The 21,333-nt window shown below is 38.0% G+C and overlaps 1 protein-coding gene across 13 annotated transcripts in view; it reads right to left on the bottom strand.

Annotated features, from left to right (window-relative positions):
- MAGI2 (membrane associated guanylate kinase, WW and PDZ domain containing 2) overlaps positions 1 to 21,333 on the bottom strand; it is a 701,683-nt gene that overhangs the window by 153,346 nt on the left and 527,004 nt on the right. For all 13 annotated transcript variants that reach the window (XM_063155597.1, XM_063155590.1, XM_063155591.1 and 10 more), the window contains one exon: positions 5,811 to 5,868. In XM_063155597.1, coding sequence (XP_063011667.1) covers positions 5,811 to 5,868 — 58 coding nt within the window. The remainder of the gene's footprint in view (positions 1 to 5,810; positions 5,869 to 21,333) is intronic.

Genomic DNA, 21,333 nt, shown 5'->3' on the forward strand with positions numbered 1-21,333 from the left:
TATTTTTTGCCCTTTTTTTACATATCAATGACCTTTTGCGCTACATCAAGCACTTTTCAGGTCCTTTGAGATTTTGATCCTACCACAGCTTCAAAGAAGATAAGTGGAATTGCCATTAGGAAGTGAGGTAGAAGAAAGTCAGCAAGTCCCATGGGAGTGCAATACACTTGCAAAATAGGATTTAGTGGCCAATGCTAATGAAATGAAAGGACTTTCAGTCATGTAAAAGAATATTTGATTTAATGAGATGAAGCAAATGTGATAAATCCTTAAGTTACTGCTTTGTTCACATGGCTATAACTCATTCAAGGGACTGCTAGCTTATTCTCATACTCTAAAATTTACATTAATAGCTTTCAGTAAATTTTGATCTATGCTGCAGACAGAGAAAGTCCCTCTCATTTCCTTCCATTCTTCAGACAGGCTGTTTAAGATTGCAGTTATTCCTTTCCTTCACTTTTGCTTTCTGTTATTTCTAGTAATTGTCAGGGTGTTCAGCACCTTATTCTATTGCAAACCTAGAAACTTATGATAAAGGGAGAAAAACTTCACTAGTTAAAAATTGAGAAAGCAAGACTTATGTGCATTAAAAAAGGTAATAATGAACTACTAACATAAGCATGAAAAAAGTAAATATGTGATGTGTTTATCATTTGATGTATTTCCATGTTGTAAAGGAAATACTGCTTTTGCCTTTACAAAAGACAGTGATGAAACTCAAATACTACATAAAGTTCTGAGCACCCATGATCAAATGAAATGAATCTCTGTGAAAGGTTTTACAAGAAGACCAGTGAAATAGAGTATTCTCTTATAGAAGATCAAAGGAGTTTTAGCTTTTTATTCAAGCAGAATTAATTCTGATATATAATTGCATTCTATGAATGCATTTGGAAGTAAATACTAGAATGTATTAAAGATGCCAGGACTTCAGACTTCAGACTACAGAAGCCTGTAGGCTTCTCACAAGAGAAGTGTGAAGTTAGATAATAGCTTCTAGTAGGAGATATGGAGTACAATACCTAGCTTGTTTTATGTTAGCTAGGTTTAAACCAGGGTTGCTATACATGTGGGTTAGTTGCTTCAACACAGGGATCATCTCTTACTTTAGGGGCTCTAAATTATCCTGCCCTGCTCTCCAGCTGCCCTCCACAAGAGCAGAGGTTTCCCAAGGCTTTTGTGCCATATCATGCAGAGGTAATGGATATCCAAGATTACACTCCAGTCTTCATTCAGGACCTTGCATTATGCTTAGTGTCATGTTGCAGTTGCAGGGCACACCTGAAGGAGGAGGGCCCCTGCAGACCCAAGATTCAACTTATACGTGGTTCTGTGATATAAGAGAAGTTGGGATTTTAGCTAATCTGTGCTCATGGCTCAAGAAAGATTAATTATTGTTGTACTGACGTCACAGCTAGAATCCATTTTCTACTGCCTACCTACAGTTTCTAGGTATAGTTTAAGTTGTTTGGTCCGTTTAAACAGAAACATCTTTAACAACAGCTGAAAATGATATTTTGTCCTGTAAGATCAGATAGGAAGACTAACAGGTTCTTGAAGCACCTCATGTTGTTGGTGTAGCTTTAATAATTCTAAGCTCCAATTTATTCTCATATTTTGACTGCTTTTTGGTAGTGTGCAATCTCCAAAGTACAATGTGAAATTTCCAACTATTTTAAAAAACCCCAAAAACTGCATTAAATATTGTGTCCAAGAGGACTCAAAGAAAAAAAAGTTCTAATCATTCATTTTTAACAGTCAGTAATATTGTAGTGATGTTACATGAAACACATCTCTTTTATGCAATTTTAAGTACTATACAGCTTCTTGGCTAAATGAGAAAAAGTGCTCCTGATGAGTTTACTTGAGAAAAAAGTTATTAAGCTAAGTAATTCTCTTGAAAAGACATTCTAGCTTTACATCTAGCTACTTCAACAGCATACACAATATTTATTACTAGCCTAGGCCTTCATAAGACAAGCCAAATGTGAGTTTTAGAGATGTTTACAAGTAAGTGCTTTTGTGGTTAAAACAGATTTGGATGGTAGCCAAAATATATTGCTCATTACTCATAGGATCTAATTCAGTGAACAATTCTAACTTAAATTTTCTTCCTTTATTTTATACAGTATATATTAAATAAAAAAAAATCTTAATCTAAAACCTAATCCAACTATTTTATTCTAGCGCCACTGCGGCTGTGCAAAGGAGTGGCTGGTGCTGCTGGCCCCTGTTATCTCACTGTATCTCAACTGGGGTCACACCCTCAGAGGTCGGATTTTCTTCTGAGCTGTGTTTATTTGTGATGTCAAAATGCTCTGTGTGATGGGGAGCTACCATCACCACCAGCCCAGCTATAAGACACAGACACAGTTCTGCCCTCTCAGCAGTCAGTGGGGCCAGGCTAAGTGGTTTTTGTGATGAGTTTCAGGTTATGTGCACTTAAGACAACGGAAACACATCATTAGGAGATTTGTGGGCTGCAGTGCCTAATTTGCAGACTTTAGTTGATGGTCAAGGCACTGAGCTCTGACAAAATGGTAGCAGGTCAGAGCATAAGCATCAGTAGAAGGATTTTAACCTATCTCCTTTTCTTACCTACTTTCATATATGAGATGGTTTTTTTTCAGTTTTTGCCTATAGCTTTTGAAATTACCCATTACCCAATGGGTACCCAAATGCCTGTTACCCAACAAAGTAATCCTGGGGATCAAGATGCCTATAAAATGGATATTCTAATGTATAGCTTGTTAGTGCCTACCTACCCTTTATATTCACATTTTTTCAGTTGATAACACATAATAATGACAAAAAGACCTGAGATAACTTTTTCTATTTGAGTAGAGAATTGTCAGAAGTTGTAAATCAAGGAGAATGTTTTCCTAGGATAAATACCTATATGGCTAATTTAGCTGTTTATTAAAGAGCCCATGTCTGAAAATTGAGCTCTGTGTTGTAGTTAGTCATCCTTAAAGAGGAAAACAATCTTTTGGCAATTAGAATCCTGAAAGACCCAGTGCACTCTAATGACTACTTTCTCTCCATAGTTCTGCACAGCTCAGTGCTGTTAGCTCTTAGTTTACAAATTAAGACCAGATTGCCTGAAAGCTAACAAACATATAGCAAACATTTCTCATTTATGTCCAATGTTTACACATTACAAATGAGCCCTGGACCTGCATAAAAAAGCAAATGAAATTTATAATATTCTCTCACACCTACATTAATGCATGATTAAGAGAGGTAGTTACACTGGAGACTTTTTTTTAACAGAATTTGCAAATACATTGTGATTTGTTTTTAGTAACTCGACTAGCAGGAGGTTTAAGTTTCTTTGTTTTGGTTTGTTTTCTTTTTCAGCTTTTTCTCTGGTCTCAAAATATTTAATCTGAACATGGCTGCTCCTTGTAAGGTGGAAGGGAGTCTGACTGCCTCAATGCTCAAACATACAATCTTCCCATGGGATACAGGCAACTCAGTGAGCAGAGTACAAACCCTTCTTTTATGAGGATTTTGTAGGCCTGCATGTAAACTTGGACTGGCCCTAAATATGTGGAAGTTTGTAATCTTGCTTCTCATCATTTACCTACTTCTATGACAAAGTTAAGAGAGTTTATTGTTATCTGATTTTATCTAGTTAAAAATGAACTCATCTGTTGAGTACTGGTAATAAAAAAGCTGTGACTGTTATATATTGTAGCAGGAAAAATGGAAAACAATCTTTGTTTCAAACTTATTGAGCTCAGACAGCAAATTAAACTACAGCTACATTTCACTGACTATAAAACTCCATGTGAATTTAGCAGGGCTGCAATTTTAATGCCACACCATGAGCATCCATTCCACTTCTAAAAACCTCATAGACCGCAGTAGGTTTGATGTATCTGTCCACAAATCTTCTCTGTGGTAGTATTAATAAATTTGGCACTAACAGCCTTAAAATATGTAATTGCACAATAACATCTGGGCCTGGTGCCTTGCATCTGTTTACCTGTGGTTGGACATGAAATGCAGATAAATACTTGTTCCTTTTCTGAGTCTGCAGTGCAGTGTGAGCCTTGCTGGTGCCAAAATGCCTCAGGCTACACCAGCAGCCAAGGGAGTCTCAGTAAGAGATTACTGCTCAGAAATTGCACACCACCTGTTACACCCCAAAATACACTAAAAACCACTGGGGCAGAAGCCTTACTTACACCCAGCAGCTGCATAATTGCACGTGCAGAAATCTTTGGCAGGGGTTAAGTACAAAATGATATGAGAACTGCAGCCCCTACCCTACCTGGGGGCATCATAAAAGAACTCAGGCATCACAAGGGGGAGTAATTTAATGGTGTTATGTAGGGACTTCAAAATTTATCCTTTTGCTTCAATCTGGACTGATTGAGGTGACTTGAGCTGAGCAGCAAAGTAGATGGAGCTGCTGCCTCTCTCACCTGAGGGCAGTAAGCAAGCTGGGGACAAAGAAGGAGAGCAGGTGCTCTGGCATTTGGAGAATGGGACAGAAGGAGTCAGCAGAGCAGTGAACAAACACCATTTTCTGTTGATTGTTTGCTTTGTAGAAGGCTGGGGATGCAGGGGCATTCACAAGCTGCTGCTGTGACAGGACGTAAGAAAGGGGCATCCTACATCTTCTAGACCTCCAGGAATCAGATGATTTTTTGATCTCCCTGCACATCTGGACCCTTGCATAAGAGCAGCATATCTTGAAGCCTGGAAAAACTGCATCCCCAATACATGTCCAGGGCAATCCTGGAGTCAGTGTGCTGGCATGGATTCAAGAGACCAAGGGAAAAATATGAAACACAAAGGAAATTTTCTATTTTCTGTGAAACAAGTAGATAAATATACTGCTCAACTAGATAAATATACGGCTTGAGTGTCAAGATTTGAAATTGAAATTTTAGGTCAGGGGCAATATTCCCTAAATGTCTCTCTTGTTTAATAAAAGGCACTAATGGACAGATTTTTCTCAACCTTTCAAGTGCAATCTGCACAGTGACAGGAGTGGTTTCCTGTCTCCTCTCTTGCATACTGTCTGTAGAGAGCAGAGTGAAAATAGACCCCTCCCAAACAGGTATCACAATCTGGATCTAGATTCATTTTTCACAAGTCTCATTCACTATGTTAAGTTAAAAAGAAGAGGAAATAATCTCTCCATTTTACTTATTTTATGTACAAACTGTCCAGATTCTACCATTACTTCAAACAAAGCATTTTTTTGGCCTTTGCACAGAGGAAGAAACTTTTTTCTTGTTTCATTACTAAAACAGAATCTGAAGAAAATGAAATCAAGGATTGTGCTATGAAAATAGAATTTATATTGTTTTCAGCTGCACTTTAAAATACAAAATAAAACATAAAATTTTATATACAGCTTATAAAAAACTTGACTGCTGGTACACCAGTATTAACACCTGATTTGCAGCAAGTGAATACTCAGATTTTAACTGAACTAAAATGAATATGCTTTGCTCTATTCATTGATTAACAAGATTTATACCTTGCTGGATATCCAAACCTTAGATAGAAAATGCAATGTCTCTTTAATGGATATGTTCTTTGTACAAGTGTCACCTGGAATGGTACCATGAAACCAGACCCTGGATAGAGAGGGTGACTGAATGCCTGAGTCGCTGATTTTGGACATTTTGAATGTATCTGGATATATTAACTGCCTATATCACTGAGAATTCCTGGTATATCCTTAGTTTAACAAGTAATTGTACCCATTCCTTGCCAGACTGAGCAATGCAGAGGATACCAGTATTAGGTCATGACATATTAATAGCAACTTAATATTAGGAACTTACTCAACATAATAAGTGCCATAAATGGGATCATCAATTTTCTCCCAGCCATATGGAAGCTCTGAAAAACAAAGAGTTAATCCCTCTCAGTATATACAGTACAGAACGCAAAGATTTCTAAAAACAAAATTGTGGATCTTTGCTGGGTGTTGAGGGAAATAATAGTGAAATTAGATACAATGACTAAAGCAAAGCCAAATCATGAACACACCCCATGGCAGCCACAAGTAGTAGTAACTTGGAAATTTGCATGTAAAACCAACTCTTAGTTTATAGAGCAACACATTTTGGTTGAACTTCTTTATTGTTCCAACAGTTGTACCAGCCAACAACTGCAGCACATCTTGTATGACATCACTGACAGAGGAAGTGAGGGCATTCTTTTTTCATTAACAAAACACACACAAAAAAAAGCTTTCTCAGCTTTTTTTCTTGGGAATCCTGGAAAAGTTGGTCTAGAAGAAATGAAAGGAGTTTGTATCCTGCCATATAAGAACAGTTAGTATACTGAAATGTTTGCATAACTCTTCTTACTGGGATAGCAATTCCACAACCTCCAAAGGCATCCTGTTCCAAAGGTAAGTTATATATCAGGAACACAGGAGCACAGAACAGTACATGAAAGTACAAACCAAAATAAGATATTGTAGCATCCTCTGGACATAAAGCTGACTACCTTTTTCAGAAAGAGAGATCCCTAAAAGATTCTGGTCTTAAAAATGAAACTGTTGCAAATATTAATTCAACAATCTTGAAAATCAATCTGCATTCATTTATAACCAAACTGCCACATATATATTAATGTACATAGATACTTATTTTATTATCACTAACACTGAATGCTTAAAAAAATATTATACTGCCAACAGAATTTCATCTTGTGTTTAAAAGGCACCAGACAGAGGAAACAAGTATTTCAGTTGACATAAACAGAGTAGAAACCTTGGTACTAAGTGATGACATGGATGGAGGACACTCACAGAGGGATGGGTATTCCCATTATGCACAGGTATTGATTTCTGTGCAGTTAAAGACTATGACACAATGTATGGGGAGTGGTGCTGAGATTCTAAAAGGAAATTTGACTCTGGAATTCCTTATCTCAGATTTTTTTTTCTTTTTAAATTCCTATTTTAAATTAACGTTTTGGAGACGATGAGTACTGAACTAGACAGAATAGAACTGATGTAGATCACATTGAACAGTAATTACACTGGTCATAAAAAAGTACTCCTGGAGGACTTGAGCTTTTTTTATTTTTTCACTCACAGTATGAATAGACAATTATTAACTTGCTCAAAGGGGCAAATAGGAAAGTAAAGCCTGAGCGACAAAAGGGAGGCTAAAGGGTTAAAAGGCCACGTTAACCTCTGCTTGTTACTTCTCCTTTAAATGCATCTGTAGTAGCTGATCCTTCCTTGAATGCACCTGTTTAGACTGCTAGGATCTTCATGTCACATTGTCCCCAGGGGATGTTCCTGCTCAGCCCATTCCAATCCTGCAGTGAAGGATACAATCCTCTGCAGGCAGATGAGGAAACTCCACATTACCTATATTTTTTTAACAGAAGGCCTAATGTTGATATTCAATTTTTCCTATTATTCTTAGGGTATTGTTAGCTTTGAAATCTTCCTAAGTCCACATTCTGAACTACTTTTGTCAGGGTTATTTTGTTACTGTCTTTTCACAGGAATTAAGGCAGCATAAGGTATTCCAGCTGGTTTCAGAATTACAGAATGGTTGATGTTGGAAGGGAACTTTGGAGATTGTCTAGCCCAACCCCTCTGCTCAAGGCAGGGTCAGCCAGATCAGATTGTTCAGGACCATCTTCAGTCAGCACTTGAACATGTCCAAGGATGGAGACTCTACAACCTTTCTGGGTAACTCAGCCTGTGCCCTTTTGCCTCCTGCCCTGTCCCCACTGCAGAGAGCCTGCTTCTGTCCTTGCACCTCCCTTCATGTGTTTATCTAGATTGATAACATCTCCCTTGAACCTTCATTTCTTCAGGCTAAACCACCCCAGGTTCAGGTGCCAGGCCTCTCATCCTTTCCTCCTAGGACGGATGCTCCATCCCTTAATCATCCTAGTGGCCATTCACTGGACTCTCTTCCTGCCCTGTACTGGGAGCCCTGGAGGCAGCACTCCAGCTGTGCCTCACCTGTGCTGAGCAGAGGGGCAGGAGCATTTCCTTGATGTGCTGCTGATGCTCTGCCAGGGGCAGCCCAGGAGGCTGCTGACCTCTGCATTGCAGGGACACATCACCGGCATGTCGAGGCTCTAAGCATTAGAAAGCTCAGTTGATGCTCTTCCCAGACCTTCTCAGAACTCGAGTGAAATGAGGTGAATCACCCTACAACAGCTCTCACAAAATCCTGTGTATCTTGGGACAAGACTGTGTAGTGTAATCCATAAATATTCAAAAAGAAACCAGCTGATGCACAAATCCTGTACTGTCCCTGCAGAAAGTTTCATTGCCAACTCATGCATGATAAGCAAGGCAAAAATCTGCTGTGAAAAATGATGCTCTTACCAAACACTGTGATACAGGATGAATATAAAATATTAGCTTAAGTACTATCAGTACATTTTATTTTCATGTAACCTTGTACAGTTTTCTTCTGCTAATTAACTTCATGTTCCTTTCATATCTGTCCATCTAAAATTATATTTCTTCAAAGAAAACTCAGACAGGTACCAGTAAGACCTGCACATAAAAGTACACACAAACACACACACCTCCCCATTGACATACACACACAGGTGTGCACAGGCTCCCCTTCCAAAGTCCATTAGTAAATGCATTTTTTCAGAGTATGAAATAAATAAATAAACAAGCAGATATTTTTTCCAATTTTGAAAGTGGGCATTTTTATGTAAGGATATACACGACAAGTATATAGATGCAGATAACATATTTAGTTTTACATATTGATAAAAATCTGAAATAATTGAGGATTCACTTTTAACCTATTGGCCTATTTTTTCCTAAAATAATACCTAATTGTACTTATGAACTGGCACAACTACTAAGAAGGGGAAAGAAAAAATCCATTTACTGTGTGTAAAAATCTGTAAAAATTTTATGTATTTGACATACTAAGGAGAATCCACTTTTGAATGCATGGCTTGAATGACTGATTATTTAACATCATAAGATATCCATGGGTTCAGAAGAAAGACAAACAAGATTACCTTTGTGTGCCATAATACACTCCATGTAAGGTTATGCTCTGATTTTACTATTCCATTTAAGATTTGGTCTATAAGCTATGTTTAATTAAAATTCTGTGTTGACCAGTAAAACAGAATTGCTAGAGCACAAACCCCAGGCCCCTGCCTGTTGGGAATGACAGATAAGATTAGTGGAGTGTAGTTTACTACAGAGCTTCTCTAAGAAGAATCTTCTGCTACATTAGCTTTCAGGAGCACTGTGATTATTTTTCATTAGATTGAATTGTGGCATCTATTCCATTTTTCACTCTTGAAATGAAAGATTAAAGGACAGAAATACTTTACTGCTTTATAAAACAGGAAGCTTAGCATTTGCCAGATTAGGGGTGAGGGCACTACAGTTTCTCCTTTTGATTTCACTGTACCCAGGGATGATCATTAGGGATGAAAGTGTACATTAAATATTTGTAAAAGAGAATTGTTGTACAAGACTAGTGAAGGAGATTGCTAATGGATGTGAATAGGGAAAGGAGCTATATCTTTCAGCTAATATTCATTTGGTAGCATCAGCATGCTCATTTGTGTGCAATTTTTGTAAGCACTGGTTCATGGATACTGTGCACAGACATCTTCATCTTTAGGAACTCAACACTTCTACCACTCTTGTCCTCCAAGTCTGTAGACTGCTGAAGGCTTTCTCTCTAGAGAAAGAAAAAAATTTAAAAAATACCTTTCATTTTTAAATCTTAAATATCTAGTATCCTCCTATCATCCAGTGCAAGGCCTGTTCAGGAATGTTTATAAAATCACCTTTTAAAAATCAGTAATAGTTTGTGCAGTGGTTGGCAATGCTGACACCATGAGTGGATGTAAGGGTGCTAGATAGTCTCTATGATATATTTATATCCTCCAGTTTTTGCAATGCATGCTTTATTCCTTACAAGACAAGCAGCATGTAACCAATACCAGTCATCCAAAACAACCTTTGCTCAGTAACCATCTGGGTGAGCTTTTAATTCAGAATTGCCTTTCTAAAAGTTAAATGCCGAGTGGTAATGAAAGTCAGAAGAAAAGAAAGCAAGAAAGAAAGAAAAAAAAGTAAAGAAAAAAAAAAAGAAAGAAAGGAAAAATGAGAAAGAAGGAAAAAAGAAAAGACTAATATGCATTTGAGCAGGTTGCTTTAATAATCAATTGTAGTGCCTTCTCATCACAGACTGCTTATGCTAATGGTGCAGATGCTCTTATTCTGCCTTCTGAAAGCTGTTGCATTTCAGAATGGTTTTTAATGGTGCCACTTAACATTCTCTAGGGATGGAGGAAAGAGTACATTCTGGATCTCAGTGTGCCAAGATGAAAAAGCACACCACCAAGCCCGGAGATTAATTTTTCTGAAGTTTATCATTCACTAAGTTTAAGAGAGTGATAAAACTTCTCAAGGTTTCAGAACAACAGACAGCACTGTGTCACTACCCACCCCACTGACATGCTGGAAAGGAAGATGAGAGCGTATTTCCTGTTTCGGCCGCAAATCAAAATATTTGTTTAGTTCAAAGGAGCATAGCATGAGAGAGAAAAAAATAATATAATGCCTGCTTTTATTGAAAATACTGTCAATGAGCATGTGGAAACTGGGGAGGTCAACACAAGTTTGGTTCACCTGCCTTGCTAACACCCAGGCACAGGCCAGGAATTGTTTTCTAACCTATATAGGAGATTTTTCAGAAAAAAATACTGTATCATCCCACTCAAAAGCCTGTGATTTTTTCATCTCTTGCTTTCTCTCTTATCTTTTCTTTCTCCCTGTTTCAAATTCAGTTTTGCCTTTTCAAGTCAGTTACCTACTGGAAAGGGTATCAAAAGAATTGGATTACAAGTTAAAAGCAGTGCAGCCCCACAGTCCAATGCAGTGTCACAGTCCTCCAGCTCCTCTAAGAGATACAGTCCTTGCAAATATTTATCTCTACGTCTAAACCAGTGTTCCTCACCACATAGCTTACACAAAAAAACATGGCCTGTAATAGCCCAAGGGGTGGATGCTGCTCCAGGCATGCTGTTCTGCTCCCTCAGGAGCTCAGGGTTGGAGATACTTGCTTTGGATGCTTTTGTTTGTGCAAGTCCACATTGTCCAGATGACACATGAAACACATTGTGGCTGTGCTGCTGCTCCTGAAACCTCTGACACAGGCTGTCATGAGGAGAGAGAGGATAACACTACCCAGTGAAAATTAGGACTCAACCTATTACCCCCATACCTATGTGAATTTTTCTAGGTCACCTCTCTGCATTCCATCTGGAGCTCAAAAATTGAACCAGATCAACAGGTACATGCTACGGCAACACTGAGTGGGTGGGGAGATAAAAAAAAATGGATAAAAATGGAACTTGAATTGTTCACTCTCTCAGTGAAAATAACAACAAAGGTAGGACTGACAATTCCACCTCCACAAAAAACCCCAAATTGACTATTCCTTTCATGGAAGATCTGTAAAACCTAGTGAATGTACCACCTCCAAGTCAAGCCATGAAAGTTCAATTTCAGTGAAACTCGTGTCCTCCAACTGCCATTCTCATAACAGCAAATTTCACGGAATCGTGACTGTTTATGTTCTGTCTGCAATCAAAAACATTTATGTGCAATTCATTCTCACAAATAAAATGTCATTATGCAAAATTTCTCCTCATAGAATGGAAATAAATGTGTAAGTAATACATCTGATAAATGCATCTTCTTCCTTCTGTGCAGCTTATTGTGATATGCTGCATCCTTAATTATGTAGAACATAGATTACTTAATATTATTATAAATTCAATATTATTTTTTCCCAGCATTGTTACCAAGTGAAATACTGGCAGCAGTTGGGATATTTTTTAACATTAGGTATACTTTATTCCTCTGACATGGAGAACTGTGCAGTGCTAATTAAGATTTGCATTAATACAGTGACAAAGTGTTAACTGAATTACTGGTATTTTTATTTTGCTTTTGGGTTTTTTTGTTTGCTTGCTTGTTTTTGTTTTTTTTTTAAATCTATAAAAGGCTTGTTAGCTTTTCAGTCAAATAAAAATTAAAACCCCCAATCAAGTAGAAATAAATAAGGGGGAAATAACTCACATGTTGTGAACTCTGGTAGATTACTGTAGGCAGTGCCTGAGATGGTTTCCTTAATAAAGGCTTAATAAGGAACTCAGTGCTCAAGAGGTAAGTGGGCAATAAGCTGTTTAAAAGTGCTTTCCATGGGCCTTTTCAAGAGAAAACCAAGAGTTTCTGTTCAAAGATTTCAAACAAAATGCAAAATCGTGATTTCCATGTATTTATAAAGAACAGATTTAAGGAAAGCAGAAGTATTGGAAAAAGATTTTTAAAACATTACAATTTTTTTCATCAAATCTTGTTATCCTTTTATCTTGTTCTTGTCCTTACTCCTGCATTAGTTGTGCCATGTGCCTGGTTCATATTACAGAACTTCTGTGCAAAGAGAAGCTTAAACCAGCTCCCTGGTTGATCTCAAGGTTCCCACTAAAGTGACCACCTTGTTGCTGGGGAAACAGAGATATCTCACATTTTAGCTACAAGTTCTTGCTCAGAAGGCTGGATAAGAATGTACCCAGGCTTCCTTAGAATACTAAAACAGCAGAGTGTGCTTTAACTTCCAAGAGGAGCATGGTAAAATTTCTGCGTTGAATTACACACCATCTCATTTTAAATATAACAAAGGGTACACATAAGCAGAGTCACTGCAACACCCTCACAGCTCAGAGCTCTAAACTAGCTGACATGGGCACTGCTAGGAGTGAAGTCCCTTCAGGATGAAGGACATTTCTGTGGATGCTGACTTGCCAGAGGAGCCTGACCTGTGCCCTGCTGGGCTCCATGCCCACAAGCCCAGGTGGCCCTTCCAGCTGGTTCAAGGTTGTGAGAAACAACTGCTCACCTTGAAAACCTAAAAACGTTTATTAAACCTTGACAAAAATACAACAAAAGGACTAAATAAGAAAAAATTCACAGCACTGGGAACTGCTCTCACAGACACCACATAACCAGTTCATCTTCAAGATGGATGCTCAGTCTTTTATACCCTTGGGGGGGTTGCATCAGCCAGCCCTGGCCCCTCCCAAAGTCTGTCAGTCAGCTCTTCTTTGCCATTCATCAATGGAGAGACTGCTTTCTTGTAACTGGATTGGAGGCCAGGTGTTGCCATGCCACACCCCTGAGCACCCCCAAGCTTTTCCATTCCCACCTGCCCCATGCAAGGGACACCTGTGCAGCTTTTTCGTACCTGTTCTAGACAACCCCGGGTGTCTGATGGCAACAATACAGGGGAGAAAGGGAACTGTGGGGAGAGCAGAGGACATCTAAACTACAACAACATAACTATACATCACTAAAGCTTTTCTTAATATTCACACAATAGTTATCCCTTAATTGTGAGAGCCAATAATCTCATTACCCATGTACAACAAGGTTCATCCTGGCCACGTTAAAGGCCAGGCTGAATGGGGCTTGGGGCAACCTGGTCTAGAGCAAGGCACCCCTGTAGCAGGGGGGCTGTAATGAGATGATCTGGCACTGACCCTCTCATTTTCCCTGCAGAACAGGAGCCCTGAGCACATCACCTGCACACTGCATCATCAGTTTGTATTCCTGAAGTTCAGCAGATTTGCTTCATGCCACGTAGAGCTGCAACGTGGAAGATTCTGCCTTTGAAACTGATTTTATTAACACAGCTGTTTTGTGCTATATTCTTTAAACTTTGAAAAAAAACAGACTGAAAAGAAACACTCTGTTTGATCTTTTGGATGTTCAAATCTTTCAGTGCTTGTATCTCATTACTGACTGTATCAATTCAGCCTTGTTGCAAACCAATGTTTTTTATCTAACAAATGAATGATGTCATGAAGTTAGGCTTTTCTTCTATTTGCTTTCCAGTCTCTTACTTTATTTATATTCATTGTTTTTTTTGTTATATGTTTAACTGCATATTCTGTGAATTTGTGGAGTTTCTGAATTTACTGTCATTAAAAAACCTTAACCTTCAAATTTGGCTACTAACCTGAAAAGATCCATATGAAAAAGTATGTAGCTACTAAAAGCACAGGCCAAATTTTATGGGAGGCTGCCAGGTATTTTGTCTCTCAAATTCAACAATTTTAGTTATCTCTTCACCTCTTAACCGCTAGTCTTACAAATTAAAATATTTATTATTCTGTGATAAACCCAAATGACACATTTCAGTGCTATTTTCGATGCCTTTATTAAGGGGAAAACAGAAATACTCTCAGCCTTTTCTCACAGGGTAAGTGCCCGTGCCCTTGCCTGTCTTGGTTGCCCTCTGTTGAACTCCTGTGTATCATGGGGCCCAAACCTGGGTTCAGTATTACAGATGCAATCTAACGAGTCAGTTCCCAGCCTGTTGCAAGATTTTGTTTCTGCCCAAGTGTAGAACTCTTCACGTGTCCTTGCAGAAATTCACAGGGGGCCACTCCAGCAGCCTGGCCAGGCCCCAGTGCAGCCGTGCCCATGATGGGTCCCCATGGGATCACCTGCAAAGCTGACTTTGTTGCCTCCTTCAAAATGTACCCAGACTCCTCATCAGCCAGATGCTCAGGAGAGCTCCATACAGCCATGCTGCTCCTGTGCATGGAGGAAGCCACTTTTCCCTCATCTTCTCTGACCCTCTTTCCTAGTCAAACGTTATTTTGCCTTGTTTCTAAAGGATTTTTAAAATAACAACACTGAACTTTAATAAAAATTTCAATCAATATTAAAAAACATTTGTTTCATGACTGCCTTTTTCTCACTGGGCCTTGGGAATCTCAAGTCAATGTTTCAAAATAAATCACATAGAATAATGCTGTCTGGTTTTCTGGTGGCTTTTTCTGCCTTGTTATTACAACAAATGGCAATTACTTGATTTTATTTGACAGGCCAGTGATGGAAATGGATAGATGTATTATAAAAGGAGACAGAAAAATATAGCATCTGTAGTGATAATGTAAAAAAAAAAGCAAAAAAAAAGCCAAGTACTACTTTGAATGCTTACAATGAACTGATTATCTGTGGGTGGTCTACAAATAGAAAGCTATCCTGCCCAGACTGTAAAGTTTCAAAGGCACATTACTTATTTGTGATGAGCTGCAACTGCCTCAGAATCACCAGATGACCTTGGATGGAAATCTGAGAGCAGGTTAAATAAACTAGAGCTGTGATCCAGTACAAGGCATCCTACATTTCTGTGTTTTATAAAGTGGCCAGTGAAGTTCTATACAATCAGTTTGCAGAATCCTCCTCAAGGTACTTTCTATATGATCTGTTTCCATGACTACCATGCTTTTTAATAACATGTTTTTACAGTTCTGAACTTGGCTGCATATACATAATGCAGATACAGTAGTTGTTTAAATAGTATTTGATGAAATAGATAAATCAATACAATTGATGAGAGAGATTACATTGCACTGGGGAAAATTCATGTTAACACTGCACCTGCTGAAGCAGCAATTCTTCATTTACACTACTGAAATAAGATTAGAGGTTGGTTTTTTCTTCTCAGTGGCTTCATTGCCTTGCTGAAGGTGAGAAGTTTAAAAGCCCATTTTTTATTACTTTTTGCTTTGCTGTACAATCAATAAAAATCTGCTTTGGTTGCATGGAACTGCTTTCTGAAACCTCTTGTTAAACTTATTCATCGTTATGCATTAGTGATATTTATGGGGACACCCACTCCATACTTTAAACATTTTGTTAAAAAAAATCCCTTGGCATTTGAGTGACAAGAAAATATATACGAATTCACAAGCTTATTTTTCTTTATTTGAATTGTAATGCCATCTGCCAAAACTCACTCACAGTATGGTTCTGTGACAGCATCAGGAAGGATCTTTGCATGAGAAACAGGTGTGTGGTCCTTTGTTAATGTACCAGACACAATGTGCTTGCATTCATAAGGGCACTTTGCAATTTTAGTGTTGAATTAATACATCTATTTGTGTCAATGACAAACTAATCAGGTTTCTAAGTCACTTTGCCTTCAACAGATAATAATATGAGATAATAATACAATAAAGATCTACCCATGCCTTCTTCATGTTTCAATATTCATTAATATTGGCATATCCTAACATGGAAGAAAATATATAGGAAGAAAGAAAAATAAAATGAAGGCAAAGGGAATGCAAAATATGTATGTAGTCACTTTTTCTGACATTTCATCACATAAAAAATAAAAATCATTACTATGAAAGAAGATGAAAGAACTACTTTGCCTTCCTTTTATTTTTCTCTCTTCCTTCTTGGTATAAAACCTCCCTAAGAGTGAATAGAGTAGCAACCTAAACACTAGAGAGGGGACTGAGAGGATCCTGTGTTAGTGGGATGGAGACGGAAATGGGACAGAGAGATGGAAAAAACAGTTATTGGAAGAAGAGAGTGTCTGCTCACTTTTTTCATGCATTGCATCACTAGACTGTTTGCATGTCAGGGGACTTTCAGGCTACTCAGTCATGGCTGCCTTTATCATAAACATCAGCCCAGAGAGATTGGGCATCTGACTTTCATGATACTGATACATGCAATTTTGGAATCAGCAACTGATCTACTTAATTCCAACAGAAAGTAACCTTTTCCTCAGTGTATACCCTTGCATGGTTATTATATAAATTGGTTATTTAAATTAAATTAATTAATTTTAATCACATTTGTGCTTAATGGTTGAAGTTTCCAATTTGAAGCTGTACCAACTCAGTGGCAGAATAAACAAATTTAAATTTGATTTCCTCATTTTCTGTCAGTCTTTTAATTTCTGCTCTTTACTGTACTCCAGTCCCTTCAGCTTCTTAAATATCAAGGTCACTACAAGTTCTTTAAATAAAAGAGACTTCCAGACTGCTTCTGCCACAACTATCCCAGAAGCTGTATGGTCTGCCACAAAGTTACTACAGAATATAGAACACAAAACACAAACATTAAAAAAATAATTATTTTTTGCCTTTCCAATTCTTCTGTAAACCAGCCTAGAAGTAATCAAATAAAGGCATACAAAGACATATCTTTTACAGACTAACGTAGTGGACACTTGATTGAAATTTTTAGAGGGTTTCTCCCTATGGCCCAGGAGAAAACTTCAGAGTGATTAGGCTGGGTCCCCTCAATGTCAACACATTCAGAAAGCCCAGTAAGAAAGGCAGCAGCATGATCTTACTGACTACAGCCTCAGTTATTTACAAAAATACATGGATTAGGGCCCAAAAGATAATATAAAAACTGCTGTTCAACCAAGGCTGTCCCTAAAGCACTAGAAAAGAGTCTGAGTACATCAGACAAATAAACTGCAGAAACTGCAAGCAGAAGAAATGATAAGATTGATTTTGTTGTCATTGTCTGTAACAATGAATAGCTGTATAATAACCAGGGAAGAGCAAATAAGTACAGGACAGATCAACTTTTTGTGTCTGATTATGTTTCTTTTCAGTCATTAGCAGTCTTCATGAAACTTAATAAACTGTACTGACCATCTGCAGACAGAACTCAGAGGATGAAAATTTATTGAGACTTTTATATTGGACAGGTGTAGAGACTATTGTCTTAAAGGCAAGCAGAGTTGGAAGGGATTTTACACCTCTCTTGATAGGCACTCTAGTGATACATAAAGTAATGGTGAAATTATCAGCCATAGCTTTCACATGAAGGAGAATGGGAAAAAATTAAGTTTCTTTGTAATTTATGATATAATCTACTGGGTGTACTTTCCAAGAGCTGGTTATGTTTTTCCTTAGCAACCTTTAATTATTTTGAGCAAAATGTTGTATACCTACTGAATACGTGTGCTCAGTTCCTAAGTTTGCCTTTTGGGCTGAGCTGCAGTGAAGACTTCTGGATTTAAATTAGTGATTACTTTCTTCCTCAAACTGTATTTAGGTACTTGCATTTCACAGGCTTGGTAAACATCTGGTTCACTACTCTGTGCTCATAGAAAAGATGATTTCTGTACCATGGAAAAAAAAATAAGCCTCCAATCCTTTATCAGAAGCCTTAAAATGCAGGGAACTGAATGTTACATGTATTTTAGGTGCATATTTGTCTCTGCTCCACTGACAAAAATAGTTGTGCAAATGCCATGTTTGTAAACTGCTTGGGTTGGAACACTTCTAACACCTGTGGCAATGGCAGGCTCTGCCAGCCTTTTAGTACACAGTGAAATGATAAAAATGTATTAGCTTTCCACTTTTCAGTTGCAGTGCTAATTACACAAGGCAGCTGGTGCTGCAGGAAAATCTCTACTGTTTAACTGTAAAGGAGTTTAAGTGGAAGGAGGGGACCTGGTTCTGCTTCACCACTGTCTCATTTTTGTCTTTAATCTCTTTTTTCCTTTCAGCATTTTAGAATGACTAGATGATGAGAAAGGATTAAGGGACAGGAAGACTGGTGGAAATATTGAGAGAAAGCAATGGTGTGCCTGTGAGGGGAGAAGACACGGCATGATAGCTGGGAAAGTCTTGCTGGGACTGGCCCAGAATTGAATTGTCAATCTCTTTGTTCCTTTTTTTTTTTTTTTTTTTTTTTTTTTTTTTTTTGTTTCTACTTCTTTTCCCCTTTTATTTTTTGAAATTGTTTGAGTCAGTAATAAGCAGGATAACCTTTGGTCACCTAAAAGTGACAGAAGACAATGGTGTCTCCTGCAAGTTAAAATAAGAACAACTGTTCATACAGTTTGTACCACATAGCCTAAAGAAGAGAGAATGTTTATGTTTACCAATTCTGAGTTTGCAGAAGCTGAGTCTGCATATCTGTACAAAATGTAAAAAAAAGGGGGGGGGGTGTATAATATGATTTTAGAATCATGTGTGGTTGTTCCTTTAAACACAAAGGCCCCAGTGATACAAATATATAACTCACCAGTGAGTGCTCAACATCCCAAGGATTTAATAAAATTAAAACTTACTTACATGTCAGTCTAAGGTCCTCCTGAGAATATTTGCATTTCCTTGTCTTCTTACAATAAAGGTAATTAATGCCACTCAGTTTTTTTAGGACTACAACCGTAAACAGGATAAATATGGGCTGTATCAGGCCTGTCAGTTTTACATTCTCCCAAAGAGTTTGATGTTCACAACATTTAAGTGCTACGGGGTGGGATGACCCTGTGGGGTGTCCACAAAAGACACCCTCTTAATCTCCTCCTCAGCTGAACAGGGCAAAGAAAATAAAATAAAGGTTTTCCCCTGTTCCAGCATGGAGTCCTCCAGGGATTCCAGGTGGATCTCTTCTCCCCATGGACCTCCTACCTGCAAAACTGGGGGTCTCCTGAGCAACTGCAACACTGCAAACATCAAGGTCATTCTCATGTCCCTTCTCAACAGGGCAGTTAAAAGCAGCTGGTGTCAGTGTCTCTGAGCTAAACTCTGCCCACTCTTTGATTTGCAGGTCAGGCTTCTGCTGTCAGGACACTTCCAAGGTTCTGAAATAATTCAATAAAGTGAACGGAGACAGCAGCAATTCATAGCAATCAACCAAAGGCATTCCCCTCCATTCCTGATGACAAAATACTGAAATAGCCAATGAAAGTAATGAAAAATACTGGATTAGTATCAAGGTCTCAGAAATCATCAGTTCTCAATTCAGTGTGTTCACACAGCAATATTGGAAGTCTGGAGGCTGTTTTGCCCTAAAAATAGCAGGCACCAGCACCTTCTTTGCTGTAGCAAAAATAATTCACTGCAACCAGACAACAATTAAACCATTTCACAGATCCAATTATCCTTGAGTGATGGGAGATTATATTCAGCCCTGCTCCTGATTCTACATTGTTCTCTTATGAAAGTTTTCCCAAAGCCTTTTGGGATCTTTCTCCTGACTGCTAATAGCAATAGGTTTATTTCTTTTTATTACAAGAATAAACATTAAAAAACCTTTAAATGACTGGAAATTTTCTGTGTGTCTATTGATGACTATGTTATTTTGTGTAATCACACTTGTCTCTCATGAGGAGGAGCTCTCAATAAAGGCATAAATTGCGATGCAGAGCGCACAACTTTGATACAGATACTTTTAAATTCTTCTACAATTCAAGAATACACAAATAAGCCAAACCCTTTCTTTCATGACACTGTGCAAACCTGAGATAAATCCGGGTAATTTTATAGCAGTGAGAAGGAAGGGATATTTAGCAGGGCAAAAAGACTGAGGAAATAGAGACACGTAATGTGGAAGCTGCTGCAGTAGGAACGTTTCTGTGCATGGACACATGAATTTACATCTCCCACTGGCAAGACCTTCCCAGCCCTGGTGGGAACCAGACTGTCCCCTGCAGCACAGCAGGCTCCTCTCCCAAAAAACCTGCACCAAAGTCACCACTTGATGGGAAGCAGCAGAGTTTAACCCCTGGTAACTGTCCATTACCCATGTCTTATCTTAAAAACCAGAAACTATTAATGGAGGGTTTTTTCTGTTGTATTACCTAATCTAATGGTCAGAGGGAGATCACTCCTCAAGGGAAATTACCTGTTATTGCCTCATACATAGGCCACTTATGTTTTTAATTTTGATAAATTGCTAAACATTTCTGATATTAAGGACAATTAAAGACTGTGACAGTAAAAGGAAAAATATAATAAAGACCAAAGCCAATGACATCAGCACTTGATCTGTGAGAACAAAGTATTGGATTAAAGAAAGGGAAAATTCGTTCAGTTACTGCAATATGAATGGTCTTGAGATGCCAAATATGGATACAAAATTCAATTTTTAATCCATCTAAAAGTGTATGTCTGCAGTCTTTGATTTAAACTCATGTCTAATGCCAATCTTATTAAATAGATGAAAAATGTTTGAAAGAAAGGAGAGCAGAACCAACTGCATAACTTCTCCTCTTCTCTTCCCTTCCAGAATAATATCTCAATCTCTTCAGGATAGCACACAAAGGTCCTTAATGTGTTCCCTAGATCAGTTTTTGCCTATTCTTTTTTTGTTCCCACATTAATGGCTATTTTGGATGACCTTTGTGTTATCTAGATGTCACTATTGTATTTTCTGAAAAATCCCTTTGCCAGGATTTTCTCCTGAGAAGCTGAGAAGCTTCAGAAAAGAAATGTAAACAATAATTATATGATTGCTTAGAATGTCATTTGGAGGTTGCTTACCAACAGGTGCATCTTTGATTGGTTCCATGTGAATTGTTTTTACCCAATGACCAATCCCAGTCCAGCTGTGTCAGACTCTCTGGTCAGTCACAGGATTTTTTAATTCATTCTTTTCTAGCCTTTTGATGTCTACTTTCTCTTTCTTTAGTATAGTTTTAGTATAGCATTTTTAATATAACATAATATAATGAAATAATAAATCAGCCCTCTGAGAACTTG

Source organism: Melospiza melodia, chromosome 4 (assembly GCF_035770615.1).
Source record: "Melospiza melodia melodia isolate bMelMel2 chromosome 4, bMelMel2.pri, whole genome shotgun sequence".
In the NCBI taxonomy this organism is placed as follows: Eukaryota; Metazoa; Chordata; class Aves; order Passeriformes; family Passerellidae; genus Melospiza; species Melospiza melodia.